Source organism: Euleptes europaea, chromosome 10 (genome assembly GCF_029931775.1).
Source record: "Euleptes europaea isolate rEulEur1 chromosome 10, rEulEur1.hap1, whole genome shotgun sequence".
Taxonomy (NCBI): domain Eukaryota; kingdom Metazoa; phylum Chordata; class Lepidosauria; order Squamata; family Sphaerodactylidae; genus Euleptes; species Euleptes europaea.
Window position 1 is genome coordinate 38,611,000 of NC_079321.1, and position 18,304 is coordinate 38,629,303.

Sequence of the window (18,304 nt, forward strand, 5' to 3'; positions counted from 1 at the left end):
AGGAGCCTTCAAGGATTTGAGAGGTGACACCTCACTTTCCCCTTATTCCTCTCCCCACATTATTTCCCCTTTCCCTCCTGGGAAGATCCAAATCTTCTCCCTTTTCTCTGCCTCATTCACTCCTTCTCAATCACCAACCTACCTTTTATCTGTCTCCCATCTTCAGCTATATTTATTAGTTATTTACTTAATTTATACCCCACCTTTCACCACAGTGGGGACCAAAGCAGCTTACATTATTCTATTGTTGAAGGCTTTCACGGTCAGAGTTCATTGGTTCTTGTAGGTTATCTGGGCTGTGTAACCGTGGTCTTGGTATTTTCTTTCCTGACGTTTCTCCAGCAGCTATGGCAGGCATCTTCAGAGGAGTAACTCCTCTGAAGATGCCTGCCACAGCTGCTGGCGAAACGTCAGGAAAGAAAATACCAAGACCACGGTTACACAGCCCAGATAACCTACAAGAACCAATTACATTATTCTCCTCTCCTCCTCTTTATCCTCGCAACAACCATAGGAGGTAGGTTAGGCTGAAGTATGTGACTGGCTCAAAATCACCCAGTGAACTTCCACAGCAAAATGGGGATTCAAACCTGAATCGTAACAGATCCTGCTCTGATTATGGTGTGGGAAGAAACCACAGTCTTTCTCCACAGTAGGGACTAAAACAGCTTACCTTAGTCTCCTCTCCTCCTTTTTATCTACATAACGAAGTATGTCACTGGCCCAAAATCACCCAGTGAGCTTCCACAGCAAGATGGGGATTCGAACCTGGGTCTTGCGGTCCCTACTCTGAAGCTCAAGTGTTCCACTGCACTGCCTTTCATAGGGTGGCTGCTGTCTCAATAGCAACATTTGTGGGATTTAATGTCCTTGGACATATATTAAACAAGTTTTTCTGCTTGAAATTTTTAGGAATATTAATTCATCTTATCTTTGTTTTGAAGCATAAATGCATGCAACCCAGGGACTTCGTTGAAAAAAATCCAGAAAATGATTGGAGATTACAAAAAAAGCTGAAGACTATGGCTAAAGATTTGGATGTACAGAAAGCAGCTACAGGCAAGTATACAATCTTAAGGATCACCTGTTTCCACATGAAGCTACCTGACCCTTATGGTCGTCTTCAGAGGCCCTGCTTCGGGTGCTCCTTTTATCTGGGGCTAGATGGGTGGCAACTCGAGAAAGGGCCTTGGTCATGACATTTTTATATATTCTAAAAAGACATTTTTAGTGCATATAACCTTGTATGGTATTTGAAGTTATAAGATAATGAGTTAGCCAAAAATGTGTGCCGTTATCAAGTGGGACAGTTAGCTATTGTTGAGAGATATATAAGATCCATGTCAGGAACTTCTCTGGGCCCAGCTGCAGCGGTTGTCAGTATCAGGTGTCTGTCCCTAGCATCCCATAAGCAAACTCATCCAGGCAGGTAGCTCTGAAGCAGAAATACTTTATTAGAAGCAAAAAGACAGATTAAAGGACTGACTGCCTACAGGCAGGTGAGGCTAGTAATAGTGAACACAGGCAGGTTACATGCTTAAGACACTACGGACTAAAAAAGTAAACATTGCTAGGCAACCCCGAGATAAGCGGTTCCCAAGAGAGACTAAACATTACCACAGTTGCAGAAAACAGGATGAGCGGAACTGTACACAGACGTTCATAGGCATGAGAACCAAGGACTTGATGTGTGGCCAGAACCTGGCCTGACACATGTCAAGAGCCTTTGTTCCAGCAAAAAAGGCAAAGGCCTGACACCGGTAGATGCCAGGAGATGCTTTGGGCTCGGAGTGGCACCCAGGCTTCGCCATGGCTAGGCTCTAAGGTAAGTGGTTATGCCTGGAGTGGTGCCAGCTCAACAATGGGGGGGGGGAGAGATGGGATCCCCCCTGCAAGTTTTGTGGTTCCCCCCTTGGGCTTTAATAAAAAGCTTAGAGGGAAAGCAGAGATTATTTAGTAGCATTTACCTGTGTACTATATATAGAATGAACCTACGGCATTACTGAGGTGTACCTCTGGCTAGGAGTTAAATGATCAGTTATAGGAAAGCTAACTAAATGCCAGGGTTTCTTCAGTGCACACCTATATTTGAATCAGGCCTTGACCAGAGTCATCCAGAACAACCTGGTTTCCCTTTGTTCTTCACAATCAGAGAAGCAATGACTTGCTTAAGATTCAGTTAGGTTGATCAGCTCCCTTTCAATTGTCCTACATTTGGTCAACTGACATGACCAGTACTGCCTTTCTAACAGCTTAAAGCATTCTAGCACAAGACATAACCTTTCAAATGGGCCCCAAAAAGCATAAAACATCTGTGTTCAAGCTTCATAGACTAGACTGTAATTACATTCATATTATTTAGATATATTTTTAACGTTTGTGAAAGCTTAGTTCAAAGTCTGTTGCATGATTTCAGTGTAATGACAAACAGTGATTTATATAAATATATAAACAATGGTTTATCCCTTATCATTACAGGAATGGGCTCATCCTTGGACTTGCCCCCTTCCTGTCCCTGTTCTTTTATCCATAGCTGAGAAAAGAATCACTTCAGCTTTCACAGCACGCCATCATTTGTTGTTGCATCAAAACCCCTAACTATGGTTTGTTCTCTTCATAGCAGGATTGCACTGATGCAGAACCCTATTTCGGAGGGAAGACACTGTGATTTGGTTTTCCTCAGAAGTGATTAATTCCTGAGTCACACATGAGGGGAAGAGGGATAGGAGGCTATATGTTATCCTGTTTTCAGGATTCGTTCCTGTATTGTCAAACCACAGTTTGTCATTGAGTACTCACTTTACCAATAGATATGGTGGGAACATTTTTATATAAAATATTTCAAAATACTGCTTTTTTCTCTAGTAGTTGTCTGCTATTGAAATACAGAATCCTCCTAATAATTTGCTAATTATAACTTTTTTAGAGATGGATATTCCAGTTTTATTATTTGAAGATGATGGTTCACTATTATACAGCCCAGCAAGTAAAATTAAGTATGAAAGCAGTGCAATGGAAAGAAGAATAAAGGACATGAAAGAGAATAGAGAAAATCTTTCCCCTACCGGTGAGGTGATAAGTAATACTTGTGAAAAGTCAGAAATTATTTCACTTCTTATTGTTGAAAGTTTTTGGTGATTGTCTTCAGGTTTCTAGAACTAGGTTATCTGGTTTATTATGCACAACCTTTCAGGATTTTAGAGACTGTCAGTGTTTTCATACATAGTGTATATATTATATGGTTCTGTATATCATCACATACTCCATAGTGTCTCTATGTGCCATAATTTTGTCCCTGATTTTGGCTCTGCTTAATAACTACTTTCCTTAGTCTTGTCTAGTTATATTGTGTGAAACACTTTGAGTTGTACTGTCTTTGATATGTGCTTTCACTCATGGAAATGATATATTCCTCCTCTCTCATATCACTGATTAATTTTTCTTTACACTTATTAGAGTTTAGTGAAGGAAGGTCCTGAAATACTTGACTTGAATATATAACTGTCTTGATTGGTTTGCTTGTATTCTAAACTGGTTTGAGTTGAGTCTGTAAAGCAGTAATTTAAGTATGTTTTGGGGTGTGGGTTTGTCCATGTGCAACGCCCCTTCTCTATGCACACAGTGCCTACCACCCTCTACAACCTGTCTCTCAGGTTCCAGGTTACAAGTAGGTCAGGACGTCACATTCACCATCCTTCTTGTCTCTTCTAAAATATAGAGAGAGCCTTGACTATTTCTCCTCTTAGGTCCCCTCTCTTACTCACAGAGACATCTGCACACAGCCCTTTTAATAATAGGCTCTCACTCACACAGAGTTATTGGGGTTGGGGGCTCAATCAGTGTTCCATTCACTTGCTGCCACCATTTATTCTTATCCTATAATATATATAATTGAGATATTAAATTGTGTGTATGTGACCCTTTCCCTTAGACACGTAGCCCTTAGGGTTAAACGAAACAAGAAGTGAACTTTTATTTATTGTATTAACACAGGGGTGGGAGCCTTTTTTCTGCCAAGGGCCATTTGCGTATTTATCACATCGTTCGGGGGCCATACCTGTAGTAGATCTCCCGGCGGGGGTGGGAGGGGAGGGGAGAGGCTAGGGTTGCCAGATCCTCTTCACCACCAGCGAGAGGTTTTTGGGGTGAAAGAAAGGCCATTTATGCATGGGAGGTTTTGCCTTGGATTTGCTGCTCTCTAGATGCAAATTTTTCCCATTTGAATTCTCAAAACTCTGCATGGGGGCTTACTGTTGAATTTTGAGAATTCAGATCGGGAAAATGTGCATCTTGTCTAGAGAGAGGCAAATCCAAGACAAAACCTCCCATGCATAAATGGCCAAAGAAAGGAGGAAGGAAGAGAGAAAGAAAGAGAGAAAGAAAAATGGAAGGGGGGGGAGAAAAGGACAGAGAGAAAAAGAAAAGCACGGAGACAGACAGAAAGAGGGAGAAAAAGGAGTGTGACAGAAAAAGAGGAAGAAAAGAAAGAAAAGCCTCCCTCCCCACACACCCGGCGGCCACGCAACCAGGCTTCAACCTTCCCGCCTCCCCACCCCGCCCCCAGAGTCGCCTAATCCGCTTCCGTGCGGATGCTCCGCCGCCGGGAGCGGCTGGCTTCTTGCCTGTGGCGGAGGGGGGGAAGAAGCCAGCCGCTCCCAGCGGTGGAGCATCTGCACGAAAGCCGATTAGGCGACTCTGGAGGCGGGGTGGGGAGGCGGGAAGGTTGAAGCCCGGTTGAGCGGGGTTGCGTTCGCTGCCGCGGCGTGCAGGAACGCTGCGGCACAGTTAAAAAAACCTCTTCCCGCTCAACAGCTGACAGGCGGTGAGAGGGGTTTTTTAAGTGTGCCGCAGCATTCCTTCATGCTGCGGCTGTAGGGGCAGCCGTGGGGAAAGCATCTTTCTCCCTCCCCCCTCCACTCGCTGATTAACATTTTAGTGGCCCTCGGGAGTTCCAGGGCCCTCCCCGAAACTGTTCCTGAAGCCACCCTGCTGCACCATATTTCTAGGGCAGGGCCCTGGAGCTCCCGAGGGCCATTTCCAGCCCCCGGGCCAGATGTTCCCTATCCCTGCATTAACATAACACTGAAGTAAATAAGGTAGAAGTTACAATGTTTCACTTCCATTAAACTGAACTGTGGACCTATTCCTGCAACTGGGGTATTTTTGTTACAAATTTACTATTTTCAGCCCACTATAAGCAGATCTTCTCCACAGTCTCCCTGAGACAGACTTTCTCCTTTTACCTCTCAACTCCCCAGTTACCAACTCCCAACTGCTGTTTTCCAACTGTCTCCCCAACATTCTGTTAGCTCTCATTGGTTGCTCTTGGAACCTATTTTGTCCATCACACCATAATTGAGTTTCTTGGATAGATCAAAAAAAGTTAAAGGGGTTGAGCAAGGAGTTGGGCTAGATGGGATTGACCTTATCGGCCCCTTCCAACTATATCTGCACTCTGTTTGATCCACCTGGGTATCTGACAATGGTGTAAGAAGTTTGTATCTGGGCATCAACTGTATTGTTAAGATGTTTTTATGTTTTTGGATGGCCTTGAGTTTTTAGATTATTGTGTGGGATAAATCTGAAATAAGAAAATTAATTTATAGCCATCATCATTCATTAGCAGCCCTTCAAGGCGGTCATCTTGGCATGTAGTTCTATTTGTCTATGGCAGCCTGATTACATTTGGTAAAACTATCTCAAGGGCAGTGGCTAAAATTGATTTAAACTGGCTGTAATTTCATCAAGCAAACATTTTGAGTTGAAGTCAACTAGCTTTTCCATTGGTAGAAAAGGGAGGGGCTCCTCTTCACTAAAAAAATCTATGAAATGAATGTGTGTGTATCAGACATGTATTATAACAGTATTCAGTCTTGGAACAAGTCAAAATTTAGTAGTTAACATTCTTAAAACTTCATTTGTCCTGAAAACCGTATTTTTAGCTTCACAGATGTCTCAGGTGTCTGGTTCCAGTTCTGTTCAAGCAACACAAGAACCTGTTTTTGTTTCTACCAGTTCAACCTGGGCATTATCAGGTAAAAAAGAAATAAACCTTGTACAAGATAAGTGTTGTACTTCAATTTACAGTGCAATCCTAAAGAGAATTGCTACAGTCTAAGCCCATTCATTTCAATGAGCATAGACTGGAGTAATTCTGTTTAGGATTGCACTGTTAATTGTTGCCTAATGAATTATGAACATGTTTCTGCTTGCGTCAGCAGAAGAGGGAAAAGAGACAATTTTACTTTATTTTGCACTCATCAATATGTCTAATTCTCAATGTCACAAAATCTGTGGATGCTTAAATCTGGAGATTGGGGCAATGAACAGATGAAACAGATCTTTCTGTAAACCTGAAAAATGCCCACATTTGCAGAAAAAAATCCAAACTCTAAAAATATACATTGGGAGGGTTAACCCCCTCACCAAACAATAGAAGCTGCACATATACCTTTAAGAATGGAGAGCTCAGTGGCCATTAGGCAACTGCAATAATATTAACAGCCTTCAAACCTTGGCTTCTGTATGTAAAGGCCAAGGTAGACAGCTTTCCAATTAAATTGTGGTAATTAGCTTATTTATATAATTTTAAAAATTACATGCCTTCATTTTGTACTAAAAATAGCAAAAATATTCATTACTTGAGAGAGGGGTACAAAGTGCTATATCCTATGCCACCTAGCACGTGTCTTAATTTTTGCCATCTGAGTGGTAAGGAAAAAACAAGTTAAATTAGTCAATAGACTTTATAGTGAACAAGGGAGAGTGTATTGTGTGGACAGAAATAGTCTCATATAGTCACAATATGACTGCCAGCATATTTGGATATCAATTTTGAACTTTATAACATTGAAACCACTGAACTCCTTAAAAGTGTATTATCAAACATTATAGCATACTGTTGGCAAAAGTATTCACATTTAAACAATAATAATTCTTGTTTAACTGGGAAGCAGATGCATCAACTTCTCCCCAGTTATGGGAATGGGAATGCCTTTCCTCTTGGCAGAAGAGAGGCTTTGGATCCAACCTTCTGTTTTCAGGGGTACCAAGTTCCCTGTATTTAGTACCGTATGTACACTTAAAATTAGAGGTCTTAAATCCATTTCAAACAAGGCTAAATTACTTTTGTGCTGGTAATGGTTATGTTTGATAAATATGTCTCTTTTACCATATGAACATGTATGTTTGCACATTATAGTGCACTTGCACTTAAACAAAAATGATATTTAGATAGAACAATCATCTTAATGTTGTTTAACCATGTAACACTGGTTGAATACTGTATTTTGTTAGTACATGTTAATTTATTAGAACCATTGCTAAGATTGTTGCTGTTTCTGCTTTTAATACTTTGCAGAAGAGAGCAATGACCCTTTAAACTCAAGCTTCACTTACCTCTGTGGAAACTCTGAACGCAAGGGTCTTAGGAAGGAATCTTCCAAATCTTCATTGGAAGTTTCAAATACTCCTGATGTTTCTATAGCTGTTTTAGAAAGTTCCTTGTTCTTCACAGATGACTGCAACCATGTAACTCCAAAACAACATAGTGGCAAACGTTTACGAAAAAGCCTGAATCAGCCAAAAATCTTGGAAAGAGATTTTCCTAACAAAAGGGCTGAATCTGAAATGCCTTCTCCAGAAAACCACAGCCATAGGAATTATCATCTTCCTCATGCAAATAAGTTGGACTGTAGCGGTTCTTCAGAAAAATGGATCCATGTGGAAATTGCTGAAAGTTCCAACAACCATTCACTTTCAGACATCGGTACTGAATGCATCTCTGATTTCCCTTCAACTAATCTAACCTTTTCCCCATTGAAAAGTGATTGTGCATCTGGTAGCAAACTACGACAGACACCTAAAAGGAGATCAAGCGTTAAACTGAACACCTCAGCATTGTTCAGCAGGGATTCTCAGAATGACTTTTTGAAAGCAGTGCTCTCTCCTATTGAGTCTACCATAGATCGAGATTCTTCTTATGAAGATTACTTTTCATCATCTAATTTAAATAGAAGTGCTTCTGGTAGCAAACAACTACAGACACCTAAAAGGAGATCAAGTATTAAACTGAACACCTGCAGAGGTTCTTCAGAAAAATGGATCCATGTGGAAATTGCTGAGAGTTCCAACAACCACTCACGTTCAGAAATCGGCACTGAACACTTATCTGATTTCCCTTCAACTAATCTAACCTTTCCCCCATTGAACAGTGATTGTGCTTCTGGTTACAAACAACAACGGACACCTAAAAGGAGATCAAGTACTAAAGTGAACACCTCAGCATTGTGCAGCAGAGAGTCTCAGAATGACTTTTTGAAAGCATTGCTCACTCCTATTGAGTCTACCATAGATCGAGATTCTTCTTATGAAGATTACTTTTCATCGTCTACTTTAAATAGAAGTAAAGTTAGCCTTCCTTTACAAAGCCTGCAGAAATTGGAGAGTCCCGGTAGAATCGTTTACAAATGCAGCCCTTCGCAAAGTAAGCAAGAGACAGTATCGCAAAAATCCAGCACAAAGGAGAAAACTGTGAGCAGAAAGAGGGAAGAAGTGGCTGAGAATAATGAGAATGCTGCCAGAAGTGGCTGCATGCAGTCTGTATTTCCTAATAGTAAAGAGAGTGCAACTTTAAAGAGCATGTTACAGGGTGAAAAAGCGAACACTGTGGAAAGCCCAGACTGTCTTAACATTCAACAAAAGATGCACATAACCGTTGCAAATAGATGCCCTCTTACAACCGGTAAGTTGCTGCTATGGTGTGGACAACTAGGGAGATCAGTGGATCAGGAAAACCTGGAACAAACATCTTAGAATGGGAACTTTTTTCATTTCATATATTGATATTGTGATCAAATCATACAGTCACTTGAGTGCAACAGTTTTTTGCATTCTAAATATGAATTTCAGAGTTATTCTTACAATCCAAAATCAGACGTACTTTTAAATTAATTAGTGATCCCAGATGCTGGTGAATTCCCAGTTTGAAAACTCACAGTCCTGCAAATGTACTCTGAAAGAGAGTGAAGAAATGCAAACAGTATAGAGGACTCAATTTGCATAAGTATTTAGAACATTCTGGTGCAGATTTCTGGCTTTGTACTATTGCGTGTGACTTGAAACCCTGTGCCTTCCTTAGAATTAAGTCTGGAAACCTCTAATACTGGGCTGTGTCTTAAAAATTCTTGGCAAACAATGCTGATTTGCTTAAACTTTGCTTAGAAGAATATTAGTGGAAATGTAGATTCTACTCATCCAGATGATACTGAAGCAAATGTATAGACTTGGTGTAGCTACTGGGGCCACTGAAATATATGCTGCTCTGATTGGTATTCAGTGATTGGGCTGTCTAACTTATATGAAGTGAGCAGTTACTTTTAGATTACTTTAACTGTCCTTTTTAAATATGGAACACAAGGGTAATTTTATTCTGTAAAATCTGGCTATTAATAGGGAGAGTTCTACAATAATAGAAAATGGAGATTTGTACGTATACTAAATGCTTAACTTCAGTTTAGTATTTCTTAAAACTAAGTTGCTGTTTGGGTTGACTATCTCAGTTATTGAGATCCTTAAGCACATGTCTGAGCCCTTGAAAATAGTTTTTGTGCCCATTGTGAATGGACATACACTTTTTATGTTGACCTGGATGGCCCAGGCTAGCCTGATCTTGTCAGATCTCAGAAGCTAAGCAGGGTCAGAATGGAAGACTTCTTAAACATTTAGATTATGGCCACTGAAGACAATAATTACTGTGAAGAGCACAACTATTCAATTGTAGTTTATTAAGTTTTGAATGTCATTCTGGTGTAAATCAACTGATTAATACAGGTTTGAATGTTGTATTGAAGAATCATTTCAAGTTTCTGTAACTTAGATGGTTGTTTAAGAATTCATTACATGACAATCTTCATTGGTTCTGTAAAAGAATCAGCTTTAAAAAGAAGAGTTTGTCTTCTGTACTTTCAGCAGACTACCCACAAGGGAATTCGGGCCTACTGCCTAAATATTTGTAGCCCTGAGAGAATTTTAACTATGGATTATGTGTGACTTGCCTGTGCCTTTTTGGTTTGCTGTCTCTTTAAAATTGGAAGGTGGTCAGTGTGGGTGTATAAAGATCTTAGTTCGTTTTCATGGCTTCTGGGCAGTCCCACATGGGACTGCGCTTGCGCAGGCCAGCCACAGAGAAGATTTTCAAGCTTCCAGAAGAGTTAGCTCCCTAGGAGCACTCCCCTCCCCCCGTCCGCGACCAAGCCTTAACTGCTTTTCCCGCCCAGCAGTCATGTGACGGGGGGAGCACTCTTCCCTCGGTTCTCGTTCTGCTGCTGAGGAGAGAACGCACAAGTTTCCACACTTACCGTGATTTCCTCAGAACAATCTCTTCAGGTCGGCACTCGTTTTTCACGGTCGGTTCCTTTATTCTTTGTCTAAAGAGAGAGAGAGAAAAAGCCATGGCCCTGTTTAAAAAATGCCATAGTTGTGGTATGAAGATGGACACAGCGGATGACCATGCCGATTGCTTCTATGTTTTGGTGAGGGGCATGTTGTTGCTTCCAACTTGTGCCCGCTTCACTTGTAAATGTCGTAAGGATAGGGCTAAAAAACTTAAGGCAGCTCTTTATGAAGTATCTCTTTGTCCTGAGAAGGCAGGAGATAAGGCAGCCCCTGAGGGTTCCCAAACCTCTCTCTTCTCCAACACTGAGGGGGTTGCAGGAGCCTCTGAAGGTCCAGAGGGCTGCGTCTGAACCCCCCTCAAAGAAGCATAAACAAAAGTCCAAGAGGTCCTTATCCCCGAGATCTCGAGGAAAGTCTTCAGGAGGTCAGGCGGAGGAACGATCGACACAGTCGGTGCCGACACCTCTTTGACGCCGTTTGCCGTCCCCAGGGCCTTCGGATCCGTCCTTGGAGCCGAGGAAGGCTCCTTCACCTCGACACCGTGCCCCGTCTAGACAAGGGGCAGGCTCCCCTAGACGGAGGTCTCCGTCTCCAACCAAACTGCTGGTTACCTTGACGTTGACGGAGCTGGACAGAGGTCGAAAGACCATTCGCCTGCAGAGTACGGATGTACCTGCCTTGGGGCGCCCTCGAACCCCTTCTCCATCTGGGGTCGAGGTAGAATTTTCATCCTCAAACGAGGAAGAAATCGATATCCCCAAGATCATTTCGTCTGGAGACGAAGGGACCTCTGCGGGACCTATGCTATCCCGCAGACCCCAGTATCTCCAGCAACCCTGGATGCCTTACGGGTGTTATCCTCCTCCATTCTACTCGGGGTACGACTTTGCTGACTACAATCCCCACAACGTCGATCCCCGCTGCCATAGCTGGCCTAGCCAGTCGACTCCGTACGTGGTGCCGAGAGCCCAACCTAAGCGATCCGATGTAGAGCAAGTTTGGCACCATGAAGAGACCGCGCTACCTTCTAAGCCGGTTCCTTGATGCCATGGGGATGGAGAAGCAACGCAACCTTGCCACGCTTAACCCCTCCCATCGACATAGATGTCGGCTCTGTCGACGCCTCTTTCTAGGCAAGTGTCGCCGGAGACTGAAGAAGAGGGCGAGCTGACCTCGGAGCTGGGTTCGGAGGACACCTCCTTCCCCTTGCCAGATGACGCTGTGGGGGACCCCACGCCAGTGTCACCCACAGAGGACCTGAAACTGTTCTCTGAGCAGCTTATCCAGATGGCTAAGTCGCTTAAAATTGAGGTGGTCCAGTCAGATCTGAGACCAGCTGACCCTATCATGGGCGTTTTGTATAGCCCTGATTCTGGTCCCCCTAAACTCCCGCTCCTGTAGGGCATCAGAGATGTCATCATGGTTGGCTGGCAGAGGCCAGCTTCGGTCATGGTTTCTATTTAAAAAATAGAAAATTTATATAAGGTAGCGGAGGATGGCTGCGATTTTCTTTTCATGCATCCTCAGGCTAACTCAGTTGTCACTGAAGTGCTGTCGGCCAAGTACAAATCAGGGGTACGCTCGTCTCCTTTAGACAAGGAAGGACGAAAACTAGATGGCCTAGGGAGAAAGGTGTACTGTTCGGCTGCCCTGGGGGTACGCATCTCAAATTCTGGGGCCCTAATGGGCCGCTACCAAATGGCCCTGTGGTATAGAACTTCTGCGTTATTGGAGTTCCTCCCAGAGGAAAAGAAGACCCTTCTCAAGGTCCTACAGTTGGAGGGCCAAAGACTAGGGAAACACCAGCTTGCGGCATCTCGCCACATAGTGGATTGCTCGGGAAGAGCCATGGCTACTAGTATTGCTCTTAGGAGGCATTCGTGGCTTCACTTCTCCTCACTCCCAGCTGATGTCAAAGCAAGGGTGGAAGATCTCCGCTTTGACACCAAGGCACTGTTCTTTGAACAGACGGATGAAACCCTGCATAACCTTAGGAAACAAAAGGCTACGGCTAAATCCCTGGGGATAATTCAGCAGTCTGCACTGTCCTTCAAATCCAGGCCCTATCAGAGGCAAGGATATCAACAGTACAGGCCCTACAGGGGAAATTCATGGGGCTACCAACAGGCTCAGTCCCGTCCCTATTCCTACCCCAGCCAAGGGAAATGATTCACCCCAAGGGGTAAGAGGAAGAGGAGGATATTCCCCTAATGATCAGGGAACCAAGAAGGGTTCCGCATGACTAAGTTCTGTTAATGTTGTTCACATGTTCCTGGATAGACTGTTTTTTTTTTCTTCACTAAATGGCTTTACGTTTCCTCCGACTCATGGGTCTTGAATATAGTTCGTGAGGGTTATTACATTGAATTCCTCTCAGTTCCTGATTGTTTTTCCCCCTTTACAAAGGACACCTGAACCTGCTGAGCTTGTCTCAGAAATTCAGAATCTGCTACAGAAGGGAGCCATATCGGTTGTTCCGCCCAGCAACTCTCAATTAGGTTTTTATTGTAAGTACTTCCTCATAGACAAGAAGGGTGGCGGGGTACGGCATATCCGAGACCTGAACAAATTTATTCATGTGAAAAAAATTAGGATGTTGTCCCTTCAGGATCTCCTACCACTCTTGACAGGACAAATGTGGTTCTCGGTCTTGGACCTGAAGGACGCTTACTTCCATGTGGCAATCCACAAGGACTGCAGGAAGTTTTTATGTTTCACGTCATAATACAGTATAAGAGTTCAATGTGCTGTCCTTCGGTCTGGCTACAGCACCTAGAGTCTTCACCAAGGTGGTCTCTGAGGTCGTGGGGTTTTTGGCCTTGGAAGGCTGTACCATTTTCCCCTACTTGGATGACTGGCTATTAGTGGGGCAATCGGAACAGGACCTTGCACACACCATAAATCTGGTCACACATACCCTTGAGGAGTTGGGCCTTGTGGTTAACTGTAAAATCCAGGTTATCTCCAGCTAGATTGGTTGACTTCATTGGTGCAGTTCTGGATGCTAACAGAGGTGCTGCTTTTTTGCCCATCACTAGGGATAGAGCCATTCAAAAACTCAATGTTTTCAGAGAGCAGTCACTATACAGAAGCTGCTAGGGCTCATGTCTTCCACCACGGCGGTGGTCCCCTATGCTAGGCTTCGGATGAGGCCTTTACAAAACTGGTTCCTTAGAGCTTTTCACATGGAAAAGACTTTCTATCCCGAGAACCATTATTAGGTCTCGGGTGGTGGGCTCAGGAACCCAATCTTCTGGCAGGAGTCCCCTTTGGGGCTCGCTCCCAAGATCTGCAAATATATACTGAGCCTCGCTGGGGGGTTGGGGGGCCCACTGTGGCCCTTTGGAATCAAAGGGCAGGTGGTCACAAGCTCAATCATCCCTCCATATCAATGTCCTAGAGATGACGGCAATTAGAAATGCACTTGTTTCCTTTGCAGATATCCTCAAGAACAAGTCAGTTCTGATTGCGACAGATAATGTGACGGCGAAGTATTACATCAACAAGCAAGGGGGCACCAACTCCCTTGCTCTATGCGACAAGGCTGTTCGCATCTGGAACTGGGCTATCGAGCACCGGGTCTCCATTACTACTATCCATGTGGCTGGCCTGTCAAATTGTGCAGTAGACCCTCAGCAGGGACACTTCAACAGATCACAAATGGTCCCTCCACAACTCATTTATCCACCTTGTTTTCAATCTTTGGGGGTGGCCAAGCGTGGATCTATTCGCCTTGGCTCACAAAGTGTGCCCAATTCTGCTCCAGGGCGGGGGGCGATGCAGCGTCTCTAGGAGACGCCTTCCAACTGACATGGTCAGGTCCACTGCTGTATGCATTTCCTCCCATCCCTCTCATCACCAGAGTGTTGGGAAAGGTGTTATTAGACAGCAAACATAATAATAGTAGTACCTTTTTGGCCGAAGAGACCGTGGTTCCTGGTTCTTTGGATGATGTCTCTGGGGCATTACATCAGCCTCCCAGAGTCACTATCCCTTCTCCACAGGGGACCTGTCCTCCATCACAACTCTCAAGCTCTCCATCTAGCAGCTTGGAGGGTCACATGGTGACTAAGTGGCCTGATAGAGTAGTGCAGGTTTTGTTGGAGTCACGAAAACCATCTACCAGACGGTCATACAGCCTCAAATGGGATAGGTTTGTTAAGTGGGCATTACCCAAGGGAGTGGTACCCCAGCAATGTCCCTTACCTGTGATTTTTGATTATTTGCTATCCCTAAAGGATGGCAATCTTTCCAATTCTTCTGTCAAAGTGCACCTGGCAGCAATATCAGCATTCCATGATGGAATAAATTCTTCCCTCTTTTCAAATAAACTTTGTAAGAAATTCTTGAACGGCCTAGCCAATATGTATCCACCTGTGCGAGCCCCCTTACATCAGTGGAGCCTTTCACTAGTACTGGCTCATTTAATGTCTAAGCCTTTTGAGCCAATGGCTTCATGTGACCTGGCCTTCTTGTCTTATAAGACGGCATTCCTAGTTGCCATAACATCGGCAAGAAGGGTGAGTGACCTCAGGTCCCTCCAGTGTGATCCCTCCATTCACCAGATTTTTCCCGAACAGGGTGGTACTAAGACCCAGTTTGTCCTATTTACCTGAAGTTGTCTCTAAGTTTCATTTATCGCAGGATATAGTGTTACCAATATTTTTCCCTAACCCGTAGTCACCTGCTGATAAACAGCTGCACACTCTGAATGTCCGCAGGGCTCTATTGTTTTATTTGGGAAGAACGAAATTGTTTAGAACTGATAATAACCTCTATTTGTTTTAAAGGTCCCAACAGGGGAAAGTGGTCTCCACGCAGTCACTGTCCCGTTGGGTGGTCTCAGCGATCAGACTGGCTTATGCCTCTGCTGGAGTAGAGTGTCCTCTTCATGTCCATGCTCACTCCACTAGAGCAATAGCTGCTTTGGCGGTGTTCTCCTCTATCCTTAGTATTCAGGAGATCTGCAGAGCAGCAACATGGTCTACACCGGTCACCTTCATCCGGCACTACGCTGTCGATGTTGACTCAAGATCCGAGGCAGCTGTGGGAAGAGCAGTATTAAACAAGTTATTTTGTTGAACATCTCACTCCCGCCTCCTTTACTGGTAAGCTTGCTATTCTGCCACGTGGGACTGCACAGAAGCCATGAAAACGAAAAACAGTGTTGCTCTTACCTGTTACTGTTGTTCGTTGAATCGTCTTCTGTGCAGGCACACATCCCTCCCTCCTTCCCTGCAGTGGGCTGTCACTGTAAAAGAGTGTACACTCCCCGCGGCAGCAAACGGAGAACTGAGGGAAGAGTGCTCCCCACCCCACATAACCGCTGGGCGGGAAAAGCTGTTAAGGGGAGGGGAGCACTCCTAGGTAGGTAACTCTTCTGGAAACTTGGAAATCTTCTCCGTGGCTGGCCTGCGCAAGCGCAGTCCCATGTGTGCCTGTACAGAAGACCATTCAACGAACAACAGTTACAGGTAAGAGCAACACTGTTTTTCTTGCTCACTGAGCATTTTCAGCAGTGAAAGCCAGAGCAAGTGCTCCCTGGTTGACAATTTGCAAGGCAAACACTGCTTGGCAGCCAAGGGCTGAATGGCTTATTCAACCCTCTTTGCTCTCTTTGTGTTCCTAGTGCTGCTGGGAAGTCTCTGAGGATAGGGGAAGGCAAGGAGGCATCAAGCTGAAGCAGGCTTAATTTTTTTTAATCAGTACTATTTTAATAAGTGCCATGAAAAAATGTAAGGCTGCAGAACCAGATCCCCTCCCTCACACAGTATTAAATAAAACATATTCAAGGGAGATGAAGAAACTAAATGGAAGGAAAGAAAGGTTCATCTTTGTGGCTTCTGTGCAGTCCTACATGGGAACCGCGCTCAGAATTAAAGCCAACCACAGAGAAAAAACCTAGCAAGCTTCTGGAAAGATCTGTTGTTGAGGAACAAGCCCCCCTCCCCTCTGTCTTGTACTGAAGCCAACGGCTGTTCCTGCCCAAATGGGCATGTGATGGAGGGGCGGGAGGGAGTGCTCTTCTCTTTCTTCTCTGTCTGCTGCCGTGGAGGGAGGACACATCAGAGCGAGCTGGGATGTCCCACCATAGATTTGTTTGCCTCGGCAACACCAAATGTCAGACCCTCTGTTCCAGTGCAGCCTGGAATATGGGTTCCATAGGGGATGCGGTTCAGTTCAGCTGGCGGGGCCAGATGATATATGCATTCCCCCCTCCCACTCCTAAACAAAGTGATAGGTAAAATGAGGGATGATGGTGTGACAGCAGTACTTTGGAACCTGGTGAAAGGTTCCACCCCCCCAGACCGCAATTATTTGCTTTCAATAGGCCCAGTGCACCATCACTACATCCACATACTACTTTAACTGCCTAGCTGATCTCTCAATAAATAATTGGTGTGACAAAGTAGCTAATATATTGCTGGCTTCTCATAAGCCTTCCACCAGAAGATCCTATAATGCAAAGTTGCACCATTTTTCTGTATAGTTTTCAAAGAGAGGGATGCGCTCAGAGTATTGTCCGCTTCCTCAGCTGTTTGATTATTTCTTGCTTTCGAAGGATGCTGGTTTATCAAATCCTCCATTAAAGTGCATCAAGCAGCTATTTCTGCTTTTCATGTTGGATCAGACTATGCCTCGTTATTTTCCAACCATCACTGCAAAAGGTTCTTGAAAGGGCTAAGCAATATCTTTCCACCTGTTAAAGAACCAGTGCCTCAGAGGAGCTTGTCCTTGGTCCTGACTCGATTAATGCACAGGCCATTTGAACCTTTGGCTACCTGCAGCTTAGCTCTGCTGTCTTATAAAACTGCCTTTCCGGTAGCAATCGCTTCAGTACATAGGGTCAGTGACCTTAGAGCACTTCGTCATGACCCACCTTTCACTAAATTTCACAATGATAGAGTGGTTCTTTGACCAAGCCTGCGCTTCCTTCCCAAGGTGGTCTCTAAATTCCACATGTTTCAAGACATAGGACTGCCTGTCTTTTACTCTAACCCACACTCACAGGAGGAGAGGTCGTTGCGTGCTCTAGATGTGAGAAGGGCTCTCTTGTTTTATTTGAACAGAACACAAAATTTCATGAAGAACCTCTCTATTTGTTTTAGAGGAGCACAAAAAGGTGAAGTCCTTGTCCATCGCAGTCCTTGTCCAGATGGGTGTCGTCGGCTATTAAACTAGCCTATGAGTTGGCCAATGTTGACTGCCCATTCCCAGTGAAAGCCCATTCTACAAGGGCACAGTCTTCTGCTGCTTTCAGCTCTAAAATTGACATACGTGACAAATGTAAGGCAGCGACTTAGTCATCCCCGTTAACGTTCATGAGACATTACTCCATGGACATTGACACAGAAGCTGAGACGGCTGTGGGGAGAGCAGTTCTGCAATCATTTCATTGAGCAGCCACACACCCTCCTCCTCGGTAAATGAGCTTGCTACTTTCCCACATGGGACTGCACAGAAGCCACAAAGGTGAAAACAGGGTTGCACTTACCTGTAACTGTTGTTCATCAAGTGGTTGTCTGTGCAGGCATACATCCCTCCCTCCTTCCCCACTGTGGGCTGCTGTGGATGCAGATTTCTCCACAGCAGCGAGGGGAGAACTGAGGGAAGAGTGCTCCCCTGCCTGTCATGTGCCCATTTGAGTGGGAAGAGCCGTGGGCTGTGGTGCAAGACGGAGGGGAGGGGGAACGTTCCTTAATGACAGATCTTTCCAGAAGCTTGCTAGATTTTTTTTCTCTGTGGCTCGCCTGCACAAGCTCAATTCCCATGTGTGCCTGTGCAGAAGTCCTTGATGAACAACAGTTACAGGTAAGTGCAACTGTTTTTTATTTAATAAACCTGATAAAGCAATCTGTCTGGCAGAGAGGACCTAATTTGCTGCTTCTCTCTCTTATACCCTAGTCTT

General features: G+C 44.4%; 1 protein-coding gene across 1 annotated transcript in view; it reads left to right on the plus strand.

Moving 5' to 3' along the window:
* MCPH1 (microcephalin 1) overlaps window positions 1-18,304 on the plus strand; it is a 118,845-nt gene that overhangs the window by 9,348 nt on the left and 91,193 nt on the right. The window contains exons 5-9 of the mRNA XM_056856256.1: window positions 945-1,059; window positions 2,927-3,062; window positions 5,929-6,035; window positions 7,361-7,699; window positions 8,087-8,743. Coding sequence (XP_056712234.1) covers window positions 945-1,059; window positions 2,927-3,062; window positions 5,929-6,035; window positions 7,361-7,699; window positions 8,087-8,743 — 1,354 coding nt within the window. The remainder of the gene's footprint in view (window positions 1-944; window positions 1,060-2,926; window positions 3,063-5,928; window positions 6,036-7,360; window positions 7,700-8,086; window positions 8,744-18,304) is intronic.